We start from the raw sequence: 20,139 nt of genomic DNA, 5'->3' as shown, positions 1-20,139 counted from the left end.
AGAGTGGTCATATAGTCGTTAAACAACTATAACTTTTGTGTTATGGATTTGATTGTTGAGAAGTTTATTCTTCAAAAGTCGATGGCTCACCCATCCGTTATAGGTTCACAAAAACCGTTTCCAGCAGAAAATTTAAGGAAATAAATGATAAAGCACACTCCAAACAATATCATCTTTTAAAGATTTGAGTTATAATGGGTGTTACTATTTGCAGTTAGACTAAGGGATTTGGAAATAAATGACAAGTTCTTTCTTCAGAAGCCTTCAGACCAGGGAAGACCTTATTGAAACTTATGTAAATCACCTCATAGAAAAGCAAAAGATTTGGATCGTTATAATTCTTACTACTATCCCGACAAATCTGACCTGTAACACTTCATTATAACAATCCTAATGTTTTGGTTTTCCCTGAGGCGATTTACATGCGTATTTTCATTATAATTCTGTCGCAGAGTCTCTGTCTTCATTATAACTCTTATATGCTTAGTAAATATTCACCTAGCTTGATGATGACTTTAAAATAAAGTCAAAATATTGCTCCGAAAAAGTTCATAAAGGTCCAATGGTATTTAATATTAAAAACCAAACAATCCGTCACCAATGTACAACGGATGCACTTCAATCGTAGGTGTACCTGTCGTGCTTTGTACTTGCACGACTTCCAGTAATACATCGACTCGTGCTAGTACAAGACTACAAGGCACATCTACTTCTAGCTGTTTTAAACATGGTAGTTGTAGTCTGGTAGAATGCGTTAGAAAATATTAATTTAAGAATGTAGCAATTAAAGATGCGAGAGTCTGTGTCGTGTCTAATAGTTGCTGGTCACAACATTAAACTTATTAACTGCGATTTGCCTTACACCCATTTTACTCTCAAGTGAAGTTCAGTGGTCAAGCCAGCCAATATTAGTTGTCCACGCGTGATGTACACGAATTCACGAAAATCACGAAATATAAAAAGACCATGATGGCGGCGAATCATCTGGCAATGTGCTCGATTCGATACCCATTTTATTTTATGTTTATATGCTTATAAATATTTTATTTACGTTGTAAATGCGTTTTGAATTCAATTCATGATAAAGAACTCAGCATTTGATGTCGCAGCTGTGGATCATCAGAAACTCTTGAAAAGATTGGATATTGTTGGTCCATTCCATCTGTTGTAACGTTAAATCACAACATACATAACTGATTATCATTTGTTTGATTGGCTTGATTGTCTGGAAACTTATGTGCGAAAATGCTGTTGAAGAATTTAGACGCTTTAAAGATTTGGCTGACTGCTCGACTCGAAAAAATGTAACTATAAGTTTTTTCTTCCATGTGATGTTCATTTTATGCCCCTCGTATTAACAGTGAATAACATGCAACTCTGACCCACAGCAAATCGGATTTCGACACCAAATAATATATCGCTGAACCAATTTTCATCCAGGAAAAGAAACATGCAGTACATCCATTTGAATCAATTTGGCTTAAAGTTACATATTTCACATCAAAGATATAAGTAAATATTTATAAATGTATGAAGTTCCACACACCCTGCACGAGACCTTAATCTAAAGTTAACAAACCTTATTTGAAACCTTGTGTAATTTTGCCGAGGTTTGTATTATGATATTCAAGTTTCAACTCGCCATTTGCAGCACATGTCTTGTCATTATGTCATCTATGTATAAATTATTGTTGCTGTGACGACAAGAAGAAAGGAAAAATATTTTACACATGGAAAAGGAAACGAATGATGTGATTTCTAAACTCTGCACTTTTTCGTTGATAATTTATACTTAAACTTTTATGATTTGTTTGCTGAAAGCTCGAGATCATTACTACCTTGTTTACATAAAGATTTTAGGTATTTTGTAGGATTTTTTATCTGATGGTTTTGTTTTATGAATCCAAATATACTTTGTCTCATTTTATTGCTTCACAACAGATGTGATGCTGATCCTGGAGCCCTTGCCAAATATGTGGTTGCGTTACTAAAAAAAGACAAGCCGTTGGGGGATCTTGAAGAAATTTGCATTGATCAACTGGAAGTTTTCTTAGGCAGGAGTAGGTTTGCTTATAGATGTGTGTATCATTGAGAGATTTCCATGTCAAATTGTCTTTTCTGTTCTCTAAATTGATGTGTTGAACACACTTGCTTTGAATTTTAGACACAGTGTCATTTGTAAAGACATTATTTGAAGCTCTGAAGAACAACTCGTATATACCTGTTGCACCAAAGTCTGTAACGCCATTACTAAATGAAACATCAAAACAGGTTACACCTCCAATGTATAGCCTGAGCACTACTCCGGAACCAACAAACGCAGCTCCTGAGAGCAATGTGTCAAAGCAGATCAGTCCACCGAAGTTAATTAAACAAACTGGGGAAAATGAAATCTTACCGGGCCAAGCTTCTGGTGCAAAGCCAGGTCACTTTTCAACCAAAGACAATGTGTCCCTGCAACATCTTAACAAACCACCTTCGCCTAGACCCGATAACAAGAGGGTATTGAGTACTGATGAGAGTTTTCGACCGCAGGCTGAAGAGGTAAAATTTATGAATGATTTCACTGTGCATACATAGAAAAGTATTGCTACATACATCCAGCCATGGCTTACAACAACAGCCAGTCAATGGACAATGATCTCACCTCAAAACAAATTATTTCTTGACGTTGGTGGGATTTATGTGTCTGGTCAAAAACCGACATTCACAAAGTTAAAAATGAATTTGACTAAAGCCTGTTTTCCACTAGCCTCGTATCGTAGCAAAACGTAACATGGCGCATGCGTGCTTATGAATTTGATGGTCAATATGCCTAAGCACGCATGCGCCATGTTACGTTTTGCTACGATACGTTACGATACGTGGCTAGTGGAAAACAGGCTTAAGTTGACTTTACCGATCGCGTTTCAGCCGTTACTTAGAGTGTTATTTTGCATTAAGAGGATTAGGTTTGTATTAAACTTGAAGTTTTGCTTGTGAAAATCAAATCTTATTCAGTATTTCATTGTCAGTCTTCGGTGCTCGATGAGGACGATCGCGACTTCAAACGAACTCGAAAACCCGTTGAGGAGGTAGAGGAACGAGAAGAAAAACCGATCCTGACAATCCATAGGGATACATACCAGTCCTCGCAAAGGGCGAAAAAAAGGCGCTCTGAATCGGATCGTGATATAAGCGCACCTCGTGTTAAAGTATTAAAAAATGAACCCACCGAAGATATTAAGGATGAGTTTGCAAAAAACAAAAATAAAGACGAGGGTATGGACGAAGACATTACAAAAAGAAAAGACGGCAAAGAGCAATCTTCAAAGCATAACTTAGCTGATAAAACAAGAGAAAGTTCTTCAGGTACAACGAGTGTGTTTACGTAGCTAGCTAGTTGCACGTGTTTTTTCGCTTGCATTATTTTTTCGTTTGGGGTTTGATTTTGTTTTGAATTGTGTGAAATCTGTTTCGAACAAGTCAAGCATCTAAATCGAATCGCGAAAATGTCCAGTCTGAAGTTCAACTGTTATCCTTAGCGAATAAGGATGTTTGTTCAACGGTAAATTTCTCAAAGTTCACAGAGTGGTATTTGTTAAGAGGTTTTGAATAACTTCTTTTTGTGGGTCCTCAAACACGTGACGTAGCACATTTGCTTTTGTATCTTATGAGCAGGATATTGAAAAACTATTACAGCACATATTTTTTGATAAAGTTACCGTAATACACAATGAATATTCTCCTGTGAAAGGAATGTCATATGCAAGAATGTTATATGCAGTGCGGTGTTTGAAATTAAATTAAATGAATATTCCTTACTTTGTTAGGTTTTAATTATTGCCTGTGCATTATGACAGAATCACAGTTTGAATGTGACGGGAGAATCGCGCTGATGTTATTGCACGAAGACACTCGTCAAATTAAATTTGAATTATAAACATGGAGATTTGATTTTTTTGCCAGATAGAGAAAATTCACAGCGAACATCGGACAAGGGAAAACCCAGGCACGAGGATAGACCGTCTGCAAAAAGTCGACTGTATAAGAGCAGGCCATGGGGAAAACGTGGGCGATGTCGTGATTATGACGGTAAGGAAAACTACACTTATTACAGACTTTAGGAAAATATGGAAATTTGAAGGAATATAGGCGTAAATTTTCGCACTATGTCCTGCACGTTTCTGCCACTTCTGCTAAAATCACGTTTTGAAATTGTTGTGTCGATGATGCATTGTATCGTGGCTTCCGGTTTCGTGTTACTTGACACTACAGAATGGAGATTATACAGAAAAGTCCCTGATCATGAGTGCAACGCTTTCAACATGACTGGTTTTCTTTCTATTCCTTGTTTGGTGCCAATACGATATTTGCTAGTGAAAATCATTGCGTTCTGTAGGACCGAAATAAGCTTCACGGCCCTATTTATCAGTTGTTTCTAACAAAATGGAGGCGCTCTCGCGCCATTTAAACCATCATGATCAACTGGTGGCAAAACTCCGCTGAACTATTGCTGTCTCACTTATCTAATTTTTTTTATCAAACATCGTGTTTTGTTGTTGATTTGGTTATTTTCAGAAAAGTTTACGTTTAGCGCATACTTTTCTGTTGGGTGCATTCCACGAGTATTGCTGAGGGAATACGTAAGGGTTGGGTTTGTTTTCCCTTTACGTTTCACTTTACGTAAATCATTGCATCTGGCGAGACAATCGGGAAATATTTATCTTATATGTGTTAAAAGGAATTTCATCACGCCAATGGGAATGTTCAAACAACATGAAATGTGTCCTGTGTGAAAGTCGACATAGATTGTTGACCTGAGTGTTGCTTGAGCCATTGGTGGATTTACTGGTGGATGTGCTTACCTTACCTAGCCTTGGCTAGAGGAGGGGTGCATTTACGGAAGGAGGTGCGTACCTTATCTAACCTTGGCTAAAGGAGGTCCAGAGGGGTAATAAATTCACATACGAAAAGTTAATGTGCTTAGCGATCAAGCAAAAAAATTTGATTTGTTATTGATGGTGCGCACTTCCAAAAAATATGCCCCTGGTGTAGCAAAAGATATCATTGTGTAGCAATAGAATTTAATGATAAAAAAATTCCCGGTGACACCAAAAATGTTGCCATCTTATTCTCATTCAAACTAGAGAAGCCCCCATCCCCTACGTAATCATTCTAAATCCATCCATGGCAAGAGCTGTCTTTCTTCAAAAAGTTTCAGTCATTGTATATTTTGTGAAAATATCGCATTATTTATGAAAATATTTTTTACAAAAAAACGACGTTTTGTTCAGTTTTGGAAAAATGGTATATTTGTTGTGTTATTTATTAACCTTGAAAGATCATAGAACTTAAAAACATGGTTGCCTTTGTACTGGCGTTGCCAGCCTGCGAGTTATGGCCTGCTACGTATGCAACTTTTTGTATGTTCGCTCACTGTGAAAAGAAAAAACTTCTAAAGAAATCAGTAAAGTTAATGTTCTGAAATTTACATAGCGGGACCAAAACCCGTAGGCTGCGGGACCATAACCTGAGGCTCGCTGTGCTTCGATGAAATTGTCGTCCGTTATCGGTTTGCATATTTAGTGTGGATGTTGTTGAAATAAATTGTTTTCGATTGCTACTGTGGCCAGATTTTACTTACAATTTCATTGGTTAACACAAATTGTCGGTCATCAAGTGCGACTGCTTCAAGCTATTTCAATTTTCTGCATAAATCAATGTGGATAATGATTTCTGTATCCATGGTGTACATAACTTGGGTTAATTCTTGTGTTAAATGATTTGATAGTCGTTCTTGTTTTAACCCTTGTTATTTTCGACGTAATTTTATGAATCTCTTCCATTATATTATGCCTTAAACACACTGACACTTTCATAAAACATAATTTTGGGAAAGAAGCATGATGTCGTAGGGCCCATCTGTCGTCCTCATAGCATTTATGAAAAAAATATCCTTTTTATGAAATAGAGTGATTTTGAATATTAAGTTGTTTGAAAGTGGCAGATTGTTGTTTCTGAGCAGACAAGGCCGTGTGTAAGATGTGCCTGGGCATATAGACGGCTGTCTGGATGTGACAGATAGTTATGTCTGGATATATAGGCATGCCTGGGAGCGATATATAGTTTTGTCTTGGTAGATAGGTATGTCTGGGAGTGACAGATAGTTGTGTCTGGACAGTTAGGCTTGTCTGGAAGTGACAGGTAGCTGTGTCTGGGCAGATAGGGCCATCTGAAAATGACAGATATTAGTGTTTGGACAGTTAGGTAATCTTGTTACTCTCGATTTTTTTATGTTGTCCACTCTCGTTAAACTGTCAATTTTTGCTGAACATTGACTAGAAATTAACAAGAAACAAGTGTAATGCTTGTAATATTTCGTCAAAGCCACTTTTCCTTTGTATTTTTCTATGACACAGTATGACAAGATGATGTTAATGAATTGATGTAAGTCAACTGTGGGTGTATTGATGGCAAAATTTCCGGTATTCTATAGTGAGCTTTTGTTTCATGACTTAAGTCTGGCATATTTATGAGCCTCGTTGCCTTTCTTCCCACTGACACAGTATAGAAACATATAGTAGTCTCACTCACTGTGCAACTTGGTGCTGTATATTTACTTAGATTGCTTGCTGCGGCCTACGGCTAGCAATCTCTGCCATCCTATCGGCAAAAAAAAAGCAATTGACTGGCTGCCACTATACTAATCACATGCGCTACACAAAAAAATCTTTAGAGTGGGACTACTGTTTGTGTCTATTTTGTGCCACTGACTTCCAAACATTGAGTTCCAAGATACCGCTGTAAATAACATGCGTAAGCGTAATATTTACATCTTGTGAATTGCAATTGATAGAAAAAAGTCCCTCCTTAATTGTATATCTTTTGTCTGAAGCCCTTTGCGTTATTCAAATTATCTTGTCGTCCTGTTTATCTTTCAATTGTTAGGTTTTTTTGACAAAACTTGGTCTTCAATATATTCCTGCAAAGCTAACTTTTCAGCGGAGCTTTGAGACCATGACGGCAAAAAATCAGGTGTTTGACAACCCTAACAGCTGTGCCCAGTCCTCTTTCGATCTCCAGTCTTATGCTACTTTGTTATGAAAATTTGCAAATGTCAACAGCATATATAGAAATAGTGTGCCGTTTAATTCATCCACAGTTTCTGCTGTTAACAATTTTGCGATGTCTTTGTAGAGAAAGGTTATTGTATGAGAGGCGAGTTGTGTCTTTATGATCATGGTAATGATCCCTTGATTGTTGGCAGTGATCCTATGAACATTCCAGGAATCGTGCTTGGTTTTCAGCGGGCTCCTCATCCCGCCGCGTTTATTTCTGAAACGGCGGGCTTGAATCCAACGGGTATGTGAATTATTGCCTAAAAAGAAATTGAATTACATTACATGATACTTTACATCATAGCATTTTTAGTTTTGAAGCCAACTTTGTGGCGCAAAAGTCGGGGGAGATCCAATTTTCGTTATATGAAGTATATTGCAAATGTTCTTAAAATCGCCCACTCGCTCTGTATCGATTATTTCCCTGAGGGTGATTTGGGCACTTTAAAATAGACAGCGATACACGTCGCTTAGGTGAATTTGTCTGGCACTCTCTTTTTCGCTTACAACATTGTTCAGTGTTTGGATCAGGCGTCCCAAACAATTGAAAATCACAATGTGATTAGTGTATAAAAGGAATACCTACCTTTCTCGTACAATTTAAATAGAACGCATCAATTTTTTATACTGAACTCAATTTTCATTGCTCCTTCTTTTTTTTCGGAGGCTTTCACTCTTTTGTAATTAATTTAAGGGGGCAACCTATCTTCGTCAAAGGCAATTTTTTAAACTCGAATGTTTTGCTAACTGTTCAACACCTGCTAGGTATCAACATATCAAATTAAACTAGAAAAGGAGCTCTATCATAAAATGAAATTAAAAAAGAGTTTCAGGAAAATGTGCAAGATTTATTAGATGTTACATTTTCATTTCCATTTTGAATTAAATTTCGAAGTTAGGATAGTTTTATTTCTGTTATTGGGATAGATTAATGAGTGCAAAGGTTTTATTCACGGGGATGGTTTGATCACTGAGATAGTTTGATTATTGAGACTGAGATGGTTTCATTATTGGACTGGTTTGAGCACTAGAATAGTTTAATAACTGACATGGTTGATCGATGATTAGTCAGGGGGGTGGTTGATCATTAGGATGATTAGTCAGGGGGGTGGTTGATCATTAGGATGATTAGTCAGTGGGATGATTGATCGTTTAGATGATTAGTCAGTAGGACGGTTGATTATTAGGATTGTTAGTGGGATGGTTGATCATTGGGATAATTAGTAAGTGGGATGGTTGATCATTTGGATAATTAGTCAGTGGGATGGTTGATCATTGGGATGATTAGTCAGTGGGATAGTTGATTATTGGGATGATTAGTTCATTGGTTGATCATTAGGATGATTAATCAGTGGGATGGTTGATCATTGAGATGATTTGTTAGTGGGATGGTTAATCATTGGGATGTTTAGTCAATTGGATGGTTGATAATTGGGATAGTTAGTTGGATGGTTAGTCAGTAGTGGGATGGTTGATCATGGGGGTGATTAGTCAGTGAGATGGTTTCATCACCAGAATTTTTCGTCATTTGGATGGTGGGTTCAAAGGGATGATTTATTCTAATGCATGCTAATTCACACAATAACAGCACGCGTTATTTTATGACGAAGAATGAGCTTCAATTGTTACATTTCAAGGTTTGACGATGCGACCGGCTATGCCCCATATCCCCTATCCTGTCCGTCCCGCTGCACATGTGACCGCTAACGTTCGCGTTCCTACGTCGGCAATATCCGAGAACAACACTTCTCGGTCAAAATCAGACGAATCTCGAACTGCTGTAGCTCAAACGCCAATTGCAAATGTTAGACCAAATGTGGCAATCGCTCGCTATAAAGGTATATGAATGAAATTTTAATTCAAACGCAAACCAAAGGAAACGACACCCTGTTTTTGTGCTATAACCCTTCAATGGTGTGAGAGACTAATGTTTAGCAGTAAATTGCTTTTGCGAGAACTTATATTAAATTGTACAATTTGGCGTCGCAAACTTTTATCAGAAATGACATGAAAGAAGCTCGCGTGATTTGTGTATTTTTTAAATAATAGTGCTGTGTTATTGTAAGCGTTTTTTTAATTTTCTTTAATTTTTAATTCGTCGGATTGACTAAACAGTCTGCCATCTGTATTTTTTGTATTGCCAGATACGTACATTGCATGTACTTACTCACCCATAGATACTTGATATCTACGTAGTGAGGATTTGTTATGGAAACACGAAAAATTTTTTCTTTTAGACGTTATTCCGAGTGTTGGTGAAATGTATAATCCCGAGCAACCGTCTTTTGATGGTCGACAGCCTGAGAAACCTTCGGTGTGGGCTCGACTTGGTATGCAGAGCTCCCATATTGCCAATATGCACATTCAGCGAGGTCGAGAACTTGTACAAGTCATGACCGCCCAGGTGCCTTCCGTTGTGTCTTCTACAGGTTTGTCAACGCTTTAATTTTTTAATTGATCAAGTCAAAAACGAAACTTGGCCATTTGTCCCTTTAGGAGATCTTTTCGTTTTTCTACTAGCGGTAAATATGTGAACAAAGTCCTGTTTTAGGAAAATGGAGAGCGAGCTCTTTCGGTGCTCGACGTACACATTTCGGCCGATTTTTGATTCCTCCTTCATGAACAGATCAAGTCTTGGATTTTGTTTTTTTTGTATACTATTCCTATTCTTCAATGCGTTTTGAGTATTGTCTTGTTGCATGTGGACTTGTTGCTTCGGCATTGTATACATTTCTACTACGTCATAGTTATATACCTTGCCTCCATGCTAGTTACTGCTTGTGAAACAATTGATCCTCACCTTGTTTGCCTATAAATCGTTTATCAACAATTATTTCTATATTACTCAGCAGGAGCTCAAGATATCAAGAATACAGCGACAGCTGTTAAGGGTGCCAATATTACAACTGTCCCTCCAACTGCAGGAAGTGTGCCCGAGCAATCAAACCCGCCAACAACGAACCCCCCGCCTCGCAGATATACCAACACAGTTTTGGAAGTGAAGAAGTTGCCGCCGAACCTCAACAACATTGCCACTTTGAATGCTTACTTCCAGAGATTTGGAAAGATAGTAAATATACAGGTGTTAAAAGCGGTCTTTTTCTAAGTGATACGTGACTTCTTGTGTTCTTTTTCTTGGCTCATACAAGACAGCGTCGATTTCTGACGTTTTAACTGACTTTTCGACAACCCATTTGCTTCTCAAGTAGTTTGACTTGAATAATTTTACTGGATCATTTAAGAAGATTTTCATTGTACATATACTTGAACAATGGCTTTAGTATACTTAAGTAATTTGACTTGGAAAACATATCTTGTCGTGCCGAGGTTCTTATGCTAAAATCAGTAGATCAACAACACACGGCACTTGTACATATCAGTGTAAATGAGACCTAATACTTTCTTATTTGTATTATCATAGGTTTCCGCTTTTGGTCAATCAGATATGGCGTTGATACAATTTTCCACGAACTTTGAGGCACGCGCCGCGATATCATGTGCGGATGCGATTCTCGGAAACCGATTTATTCGAATATTTTGGCATAAGCCTGACTTGGAGCAACAAAAGGTACAGAAACTTAACTAAGTGCATAGCATGATAGTCTGTGCTTCCATTTTACCATGAAAATTTACTTAAGGAATGGAGGGAGGGTATTTTTGTCAATGATTATCTTTTGAACCGATGTTAAAATGAATGCAAACACGGAGTCTGTGTGTTACTTCATTTGATTTTCTTCAGAATAAATTCATTACATTTCAGAACGACAGAAAAGTACAACTCGAGAACAATAAAACTGCCGTGAGCAATGCGAAACCCATTGTCAATGATAAGGTTAGAGTTGTGATAGCCATGTTAGCTACTGTCAATGATAATGTTAGAGTTGTGATGGCCATGTTAGCTACTGTCATGGTAATGTTAGAGTTGTGATAGCCATGTTAGCTACTGTCAATAATAATGTTAGAGTTGTGATGGCCATGTTAGCTACTGTCATGGTAATGTTAGAGTTGTGATGGCCATGTTAGCTACTGTCAATAATAATGTTAGAGTTGTGATAGCCATGTTAGCTACTGTCAATGATAATGTTAGAGTTGTGATAGCCATATTAGCTGCTGTCAATGATAAGGTTAGAGTTGTGATGGCCATGTTAGCTACTGTCAATGATAATGTTAGAGTTGTGATAGCCATATTAGCTGCTGCCAATGATAATGTTAGAGTTGTGATAGCCATGTTAGCTACGGTCAACGATAATGTTAGAGTTGTGATAGCCATGTTAGCTACTGTCAATGATAATGTTAGAGTTGTGATAGCCATATTAGCTGCTGTCAATGATAAGGTTAGAGTTGTGATGGCCATGTTAGCTACTGTCAATGATAATGTTAGAGTTGTGATAGCCATATTAGCTGCTGTCAATGATAATGTTAGAGTTGTGATGGCCATGTTAGCTACTGTCAATGATAAGGTTAGAGTTGTGATGGCCATATTAGTTACTGTCAATGGTAATGTTAGAGTTGTGATAGCCATGTTAGCTACTGTCAATGATAAGGTTAGAGTTGTGATGGCCATGTTAGCTACTGTCATGGTAATGTTAGAGTTGTGATAGCCATGTTAGCTACTGTCAATAATAATGTTAGAGTTGTGATAGCCATGTTAGCTACTGTCAATGATGATGTTAGAGTTGTGATAGCCATATTAGCTGCTGTCGATGATAAGGTTAGAGTTGTGATGGCCATGTTAGCTACTGTCAATGATAATGTTAGAGTTGTGATAGCCATATTAGCTGCTGTCAATGATAAGGTTAGAGTTGTGATGGCCATGTTAGCTACTGTCAATGATAATGTTAGAGTTGTGATAGCCATATTAGCTGCTGTCAATGATAAGGTTAGAGTTGTGATGGCCATGTTAGCTACTGTCAATGATAAGGTTTTAGTTGTGATAGCCATGTTAGCTACGGTCAATGATAAGGTTAGAGTTGTGATAGCCATGTTAGCTACGGTCAATGATAAGGTTAGAGTTGTGATAGCCATGTTAGCTAATGTAATGATAAGGTTTCAGTTGTGACAGCCATGTTAGCTACTGTCAATGATAAGGTTAAAGTTGTGATGGCCATGTTATATACTGTCAATGATGTTTTATTGTCTTTTACTCATATGCTTTTTTTTCTGAACATTTAGCCAGCTGCTCCAATCATGTTTCAGACTGGGCAAACAACTTTTAAGTCAGCCGTTTTATCGACTGCTGTGGAAAAGAAGAAACATTCAACCGCTAAAGTGGTTAAGGTGCACTTCCTGCTTTATAGATTTTTCCTCGTCTTCTTATTTTGTGCTTTCTTGCTACATAAGATTTTAATTTTCCCCAGGACGTTGTAAAGAAAAAGGTTATGCTACAAAAGCAGAAACAAGAGTTACTATGCAAACAAATCGAAAACCAAAAGGTAGCAATCGATTATTAGGTTTAGTATTATCTGGTCTAGGATAGCTACTCCTATTTATACGTTTGGGTGTGTGTTCGCAATTCTGCAGAAACGTTTGCCGTCTGGGCGTCCACAGCCATTGTCTTGCCAATTTTCTTGTGACATTTTAATGATGGTAGGATGGTTTATGTCTTAAATTGTAACTTTCTCTGTCTTTTCCTGAAAGTTCACGTTCAGTCTTTTTGGAACTGGTTTTTCTTTAAATACACCTCAGCGTGATTCTATTTTTAAAAAAAGAAAAAGTAATTAAAACTATAATAAGTTTGATTTCAGTTTTCTAGTTGCTGCGTGTCGAGTGACTAGCGTTTCTAGTTGTCAACCAGAATAGCTACAAGTTCATTTTTATAATTTTTATGGTGGATATGTCTATTTTCGAACTGTTATGCCGGTGCTGTTAACAACGACACAGTTAAAAACAAATTCGCAATGATTAATCAGTTACAATGACCGTGCTAAATTTTTTCTGTAGCGATGTACTGAATCCCAAAGCTAGTGCATTATTAAAAATACTCCAATTAGCAAACTGAGATTATATTGTGAACAAGAAAAGGTCATGATTATTACTTATGTTTTGATGAACAAAATCTTTCGATTTAATGAGCTTGGAAGTGGATATGTGTACGCTGTAGGCAGTGTTTCCTACTATAGCTTTTCAAAGAACGAGGCTAACTATATAGAGTTACTTATGTTTTACTTATATATAGCTTTTGATAAAGAAGTTAGAGCAAACAAAGAATTTAAAGCCTGCGGATAAGGAACAAATAATGCAGGTATGAAGCTGCTGCTTTTGATCTCATTCATCAACGTGAAGGGTTATTATCTTATACGTATGTGTATGTGTGTACAGCCAATCATGGACATATTTGTACGTTTATTTGTAGAAATGAGAAAAAAGGTTTGTACCAGTCTGTTGACATTCTTTTTAGACTCTCAAGATTGTCTCCGAAAGCGTATCGAAACTCCAAAATGAAGTTAAAGTTAGTGCTGCATTAGTGAGATCAAAGGAAAGTCCCGCTCGAGCACGACAAGTGGTATGTTATTAGCAGAGACTTAGATAGCACATTGACTGCGAAAGCTTTCATCACGAGAGATACAGCGTAATGATCATTCTCTGTTAAGGAGAAATAAATAATGCTTAACTGAACAAATGAAGCTTAGTGACCATTCCTTGTTAAGCAAGAATAAATATTGCTTCACTGAACAAATGAAGCTTAGTGACCAGTTCTTGTTAAGCAAATATAAATATTGCTTCACTGAACAGATAAAAATGTTTCATAGGCATAATTTACCATCTAAACTTGATAACCATACATCTGCCTACATTTAAATTACTTTAAAAAACAACTGCCCCACATAAAATGCTAAGTATGGCCAGTGCGGAAACTGATATCCAATGTAGTGCAGATAGGCACGAAATGTAGTGGATACTTGAATAAGGTCGAGTGGGATGGAACTGCATTGGACATTCAGTGTGGGTGTGAGTTTAGAGATCAGGAGGCTTTCTTGGCTACACTCCCAATATGGAAATTTTTGTATGTATATAAACGCACACCTTGATCATTTCAAATGTTCGTCTGATGACGTCTTGTGTAAAGACGAAACTTCACTTTCAATAAATTATAATTTCTTACTCGATGACTATACTTAGTATTTTATCTTGGGTAATTTTTTAAACACTGATCCGTTTCCTGCGTGGCGAGTCATTCGCTATTGAAGTACTGTCTTTATTACTTCGAGTGTTGTTGAGTAGCTCAATACATCTCGGGTAATAACGTCATTCGCCATCATATTCTTACTAAGTGTTAGGAATAAGCTCTCCTTCCATTATTTGATGGATAAAAATACTAACGTAAAACATCATTTGTCTAATAAGTATGTTAACTTGCAAAGCAATGCGTGTAATTTTGTGTTGAAAAAACATAATTCGATATGAACAGGCAATCAGAGCTGGAATTAACGATCTATGCATTTGTAACAGTCGACTGTATCTGTGCATGGCGCTGATTGTGAAGTGTGTTTTCATTGATTTTGATTTTCCTCTCGCTTAAGGCTCAGAAGGAGTTATTGGATCGGGAGTTGGACCTCATTACACATGAACAGACGGGAGAAGATACAACGGAATTAAGACATAGAGTCGAAGAGTTGAAGAAGGAGGTAAATTACCAGCAAGAGTATTTTATTTGAATTGAAAATTTGAGCCCGTTTTGTTAGTGCAAAATTGTATATGGTGTTTCTCCGTTAAATTTCCGTAATCTTAGTTTGTATGATTTTTGTTCGAGTTTAATTTGTGAAACAACAGTCCGTCGTTATTGTATATTTTGCAAAATCGAATGCATGTACAAGTTTTGTTGATCTAATGTAGGGGTTGACCTATTGTAGATGTAAATTTTGGATCAATAGCATTATTTATTTGATCAATACTATAGAAGTCTATTTTTGTGAGTTACTTAAATTACTTTTATTGTTAAAATGATAGTCAAGTGAATTTCTGAATAAAATCTCTGCTGCTGGTCATTGTATTGTAGGCGCAGTCCCTTGGTCTTTTAGATGCGAACCAACGTGGTGGTGGTCGCGGTCGTGGTCGTGGTGGACGCATACATTTGCGTAGTTTATCTCGTGGTTCTGGTGCCAGGGGTCGTTCTGTGGTTTCTCGTTCTGCAGCAGTCGTAGATAATCGACCAAAAGTTGTCGTGGTTGAAAGTTACAATTTGGAAAAGAAGAATCTCGTTAAACAACGTTTGAAGGTGTTTATTTCTCACTTAAAGTCGAAAATTCCATCTCAATAGCTTTTGCAGGGCCTTTCGGGGAGGCGTTTGGTTCATCATTTCAGCAGGATCTTTCGTAGAACGCTAATTAGGGAGGGGGCTCATATAAGCAGGTCAGTTGAGCATAGCTGAATATACGAATTAACACTTCCTCACCCAATTCAATAGGGATAGCTGTGCATTTGAACCGCCTTGATGTTATTACCCGCTTTGACAATTAATCTTTTCTAGAGTCGTGTTCGGAACTCACCTAAAGCATGTCTTAATTTGTGTTGTATTTTAGGTATTTGGTGAAATCGAACAGATAGAAGAAGAAAACGAAGGTCGACGACTTGTCGTTACATACCATACTCGTAAACAAGCAGAAAGTGTAAGATAAGTTTCTTTTAAAAGAGTTTTTAAATCACAAAAGTTTTATGCGTATGAATGATGCTCGAAAATATACCTTAGACCACGTTAACGCTGCTCCATTTGTGTTCGAGCGCGTTTAGAAAGTGTGGTATTGTCGCTACGGTGAAAGAGACGTTTTCAAACTTATCTACTCTGGTGCAGTTAAAATACAAACCGGGCCTGTTACTTCTTCAATTCGTTGTCGGACAGATTTAGAGTAGTATAAACGTAGTCTTAACGTGCATATTTTCTTCGTTACTTTCTTCTTTTTTTACTTAATTTACATCATTTCTATATCATTTTCAACCATTTATTTATTTTTATGCACTCTAGGCAATCGCGCACGTGTCTTCGTTAAACATGGATGTCACTGTATGTTGGCAAAGACGAAAATCCATCTCAGCACTACATGAAACACCTGTTAATGTAAAGTCATCAATCGGTTCAGAAGAAGAACTCGTCGACTCGGTGAGTCTATGATTGGTGCATGCGTATTAGCAACAAGGCTAATCGTTTATCCTAGTATCGTTAAACGATATGATTATCTCTGTTATAAATTTAGTTAATTTAAGTAAATATGATTATTTACTTATAGAAATTTTTTTGTTTTTGATAAAAGATCTCCAAAATTTTTGATGATTTACGTTTCAACAAGGGTGTTAGCATGTTTTTTTATTAACTGCGTATTGACGTTTTACTAAAATGTAGATTAAGAATTTGCGGGTCAAACATTTCATGTTTAACAAAGCACGTATAACCAGTATTAAACAAGTTTGCTTCTTATCATGTATGTGATCAACTTCATGTATCAACTTTCGTAACAATCAAAAATGTTAGACTAAACACGGGCAAGTTAATAGCTTGAGTACGAAATAGAAATTTTCCTGGTTTATATGGAACAAGAATTTCAAAAGCTCACGAAGCTAGCGTACATGCATGCATTAACTTTGAAAGGAAAGTCCATTAAAGTATAGAAGATTTGTCCCGCAATAAGGCAATACAAGTAACTTAACTAGTAAAGTTCATGAAATGATTTCTAACCACTTTTTATTGTTTCAATTGGATAAGGAAATAAAAAATGAGCGATGAATTACGACATGTGTGAACCAGGCTTTAGATGGATGATATAATGCCTTGGTGTATTAAGCAACACCACAAATGGATTTTCATATTTTTTACAGGGGGGCTGCTAAAAATTTTAGGGGGGTGAGCTGGTGAAGAAGTGACGTAAAACAATGTGAGGTACTAGAATCAGGGTGGACAATTAATGCAGTCATCAAAGGTTGTGTAGAAAGTTGAAATTTTTCCCTGAAAAACTTGGTTCGTCTGTACAAATGATTTGTTTTGCTAAAAATTTGGGGGTTAAAATGTTATTTAGATGGGTGAGCAATTTATTTAGGGGAGTGAAATCTGATGTTTAGAGAGGTGGCACCCCCTGCACCCCTCCCCTTCCCCCAGTAAATTCGTCCCTGAGTAGCGCCATGATCATATTATACATTCAATGTAATCCTGGTATTTTGAAACCATTTCAACACGGAAAAGTAGTGTGTACCCTCTTCACCATCTCGGTGAGCATGTCTACATCTATTGCGGAGAGGGGTGAGAGGAGGGAGGGATGTGATTTGACTGGTGCAATACAACCAACTCACGCACACTGGTTTGAAACAATTTTTTTAAGGAAAATGCTTTGGATGCAGAAACAGAAGAAATGTTGCTGGAAGGCCACATGGATGATGAGGATGATGAAGAAGAAAGAACATGGCGACGTTGATGAGTGATCATCATTATTCCGAACTGTTTCTCAAGAGGATGTGGTGCATGCACAGAACGTCTTGTATAAGAAAGGTTTGTCTGCCAATGGATGGTCAAATATTGGATTTCTTATTTGTGATCGCATTGTTCAAAGTATTTGGTGAGCAATCGACATTTCATGTTGACGAGCTTGAGAAATCTACAGTTGTTGCAATGTGAACAAAACGTACTTGCTGAAGAGTACTATTTCCCGATTTTGTGTCAACCTCTGTGATGCCTACCGTCTTATGTTACATGGTAATAACGAGTACAGCGTCTATAGCTATAATATCAAGGTACAGTACTGTTATCGATAGCTGAAAGTTTGTTGAGAGGGCTGGCGCTGCTTCACAATTATGGATGACAGAATGTACAGAGCCACTTGGTGCTGTTTAAAATGAGGACACCACAAATGACTGTACAACAAGTGCTATTCCATGAATGGTGTACAGTACAGCTAAACAGCATTAAATTAACCCGATAAATTTGCTGATTTTCAAAGTCAATGATGGCGTTGATTGGATTGTTGTTTGGAACGACTTTGGACCTATTAACGACGTTTTTAGCTGGATGTCGGTTGATATTTCAAAGAAAATGTTAAATGTATTGCTGTTATATGTTCAAACGCATGATGTCGATGTAGATTATTGATTGAAACCAAAAAATAATAAAAAAGAAAAGGAAAAAAATAAGGCACAAAATATAATTCGGGTGAATTAATAGGGAAATGTAAAAAAAAATGAAGGAAAATTCTAACCCCGCTTCCAAAGAAATTGTTTTATGATAGAATCTGACAAATTTAAAAAAAATGTGCGATAATGTGCATGAAGTGTAAATAGGTATTGAGAAAATCATCCGTTAAGTATGGCTACATTGGACAAAGAAACCGACTGCAAGATATACCTTAAAAATATTTTAATCAGTGGAAAACGCAGGGAGTTAACCTGTAAATAAATGAATATGTACTTCCGATATTGAGAAAATCATCCGTTAAGCATGGCTACGTTGGACGAAGAAAGCAACCGCAAAATCTATCACAAAAGAATATTTTAACCAGTGGAAAATGTAGGGAGTTTACCACAGTTAACCAGTAAATAAATGAATACGTACTTCCCAAGAATGAGGTGCAGTATTATGAACGTTTTTTATGTAAGTAAAAAGGTATGAAGTATATAAACCAATGCGACCTATATATATCCACTTTTTTACCATACTTCGATTTTCTGTCCCACATTGGGAATTAACTTTTTTAGGTGGTCAAAATCTCTTGTCAATTTCCGAGGGTGTCTTAGGAGGAACAATCGCGTAAAGCACGAATTAAAATTTATTTTTGCTTTTGTTCGAACATCTTTGTGTTTGTTGATGCACAACTGACGAGTCTCGCTGAGGCGCAATGTTTACTACACAGAGCTGACGTGTACGTTGCTTGCATTTGATACCATTTGCATGCATTCCGAAGCACGTGTGGCTCATTGATCACCGATCCAGCAAAATCAAAGTTGCGACAATACGGATGCAAGTGTAAAACTACCGTCAATGGGAAATTTTCTGAAAAGCTCGCTGGTTTAAACATTCAATAAACACAATAAAGCGATGTCTCATTCTAATACTCGATTATTTCGAATAAATGTGGGATGATGCAAAACTAGCATTTACTCTCGATTTTATTTTGCTTTTAAGAGATGATTTACTCAGCGGTCGAGTGAGTACTTCATGTCAAACGCACTTTCGTTCTCTTTTTGTTCTTTCGTTAAATACACTCTTGCAGGGTGACCACACGCACACTCGCACAGTACCTGCTGTCTTTGTTTGGGTTATTCCTACATGTTTGAAATAATAATAATAATAACAATGAAGCCCGCCGCACACTGGTGATCTTGCCACGCGTACTTGTTATTCGTGACAAGTGCGATCGACAAAATTTCCTAGTGTGCGTGGAAGTTTTGAACAACATTTGTCATTCGTGACAGATTAGTCAAATATCAAACGCGCACACTAGGAAATTTTGTCACGAATCACACTTGTCACGAAACACGAATAACAAGTACGCGCGGCAAGTTCACCAGTGTGCGGCGGGCTTAATGCTTAATATTTATTATGAAGCCCAGTCAGTAGTAACTACTGTAATCAATTAGGGTTCTTGAAAAATCTCTTAAAGTGCCCATTAAACCATATATGAAGAAAACTTCTAAAATGACAGTGTACTTTTAAAACAATTTAATGCATATCTCTTCATTCTCTAGGTATTGGCGCTTTTTTATGTCAAATTTACACAATTTGTGAGATCACGGTGCCGAACGAGGTCTTGCATTATCAGGTATGTTTTCTACTATGTTACTTCCAACTTTCTTCGTTGTGAAGTCGTGATGGTATTTAATATTGTTGATAAATTTCAACAAAATGTTGAGATTTGAATTGTGCCATGTGACGTCGCAGGTTATGTAAATGTCACTTCAAAAGAAGTTCAATACCTCGAGAATGAAAAATCTCGCTTCATAAGCACTTCAAAGACCTAAAATGCCCTTGCAACTATGAACACATGCAAATTATTTTACTTTTGAAACTGGAAAATTTTGAATCAATCGTATTGCATGCAGATGCAGGTGACGGATAATAAAGTAT

General features: G+C 37.1%; 1 protein-coding gene across 3 annotated transcripts; it reads left to right on the top strand.

Moving 5' to 3' along the window:
• The first annotated feature begins 970 nt into the window (after nucleotides 1–970).
• Nucleotides 971–18,489, top strand: LOC124446560 (RNA-binding protein 27-like). Of its 3 annotated transcripts, none has more exons than XM_046997402.1 (20): nucleotides 971–1,304; nucleotides 1,942–2,060; nucleotides 2,165–2,544; nucleotides 3,015–3,351; nucleotides 3,949–4,074; nucleotides 7,180–7,344; nucleotides 8,738–8,938; nucleotides 9,338–9,529; nucleotides 9,953–10,182; nucleotides 10,522–10,668; nucleotides 10,861–10,932; nucleotides 12,273–12,377; nucleotides 12,458–12,532; nucleotides 13,276–13,341; nucleotides 13,498–13,602; nucleotides 14,621–14,725; nucleotides 15,097–15,315; nucleotides 15,620–15,706; nucleotides 16,060–16,194; nucleotides 17,405–18,489. In XM_046997402.1, exons 1-20 carry the CDS (start codon nucleotides 1,246–1,248, stop codon nucleotides 17,495–17,497), a joined length of 3,018 nt encoding a protein of 1,005 aa, XP_046853358.1. In that variant the 5' UTR covers nucleotides 971–1,245; the 3' UTR covers nucleotides 17,498–18,489. The 3 variants fall into 3 exon arrangements, with proteins under 3 accessions (XP_046853358.1, XP_046853357.1, XP_046853360.1); XM_046997401.1 differs by having other exon boundaries at nucleotides 9,950–10,182; XM_046997404.1 differs by lacking the exon at nucleotides 8,738–8,938 and having other exon boundaries at nucleotides 9,950–10,182.
• Nucleotides 18,490–20,139: the final 1,650 nt, after the last annotated feature.

Source organism: Xenia sp. Carnegie-2017, unplaced genomic scaffold (genome assembly GCF_021976095.1).
Source record: "Xenia sp. Carnegie-2017 unplaced genomic scaffold, XeniaSp_v1 HiC_scaffold_22, whole genome shotgun sequence".
NCBI lineage: Eukaryota > Metazoa > Cnidaria > Anthozoa > Malacalcyonacea > Xeniidae > Xenia > Xenia sp. Carnegie-2017.
The sequence above is the reverse complement of the archived record's forward strand: the minus strand, read 5'-3'. Positions and strand labels throughout refer to the sequence as shown.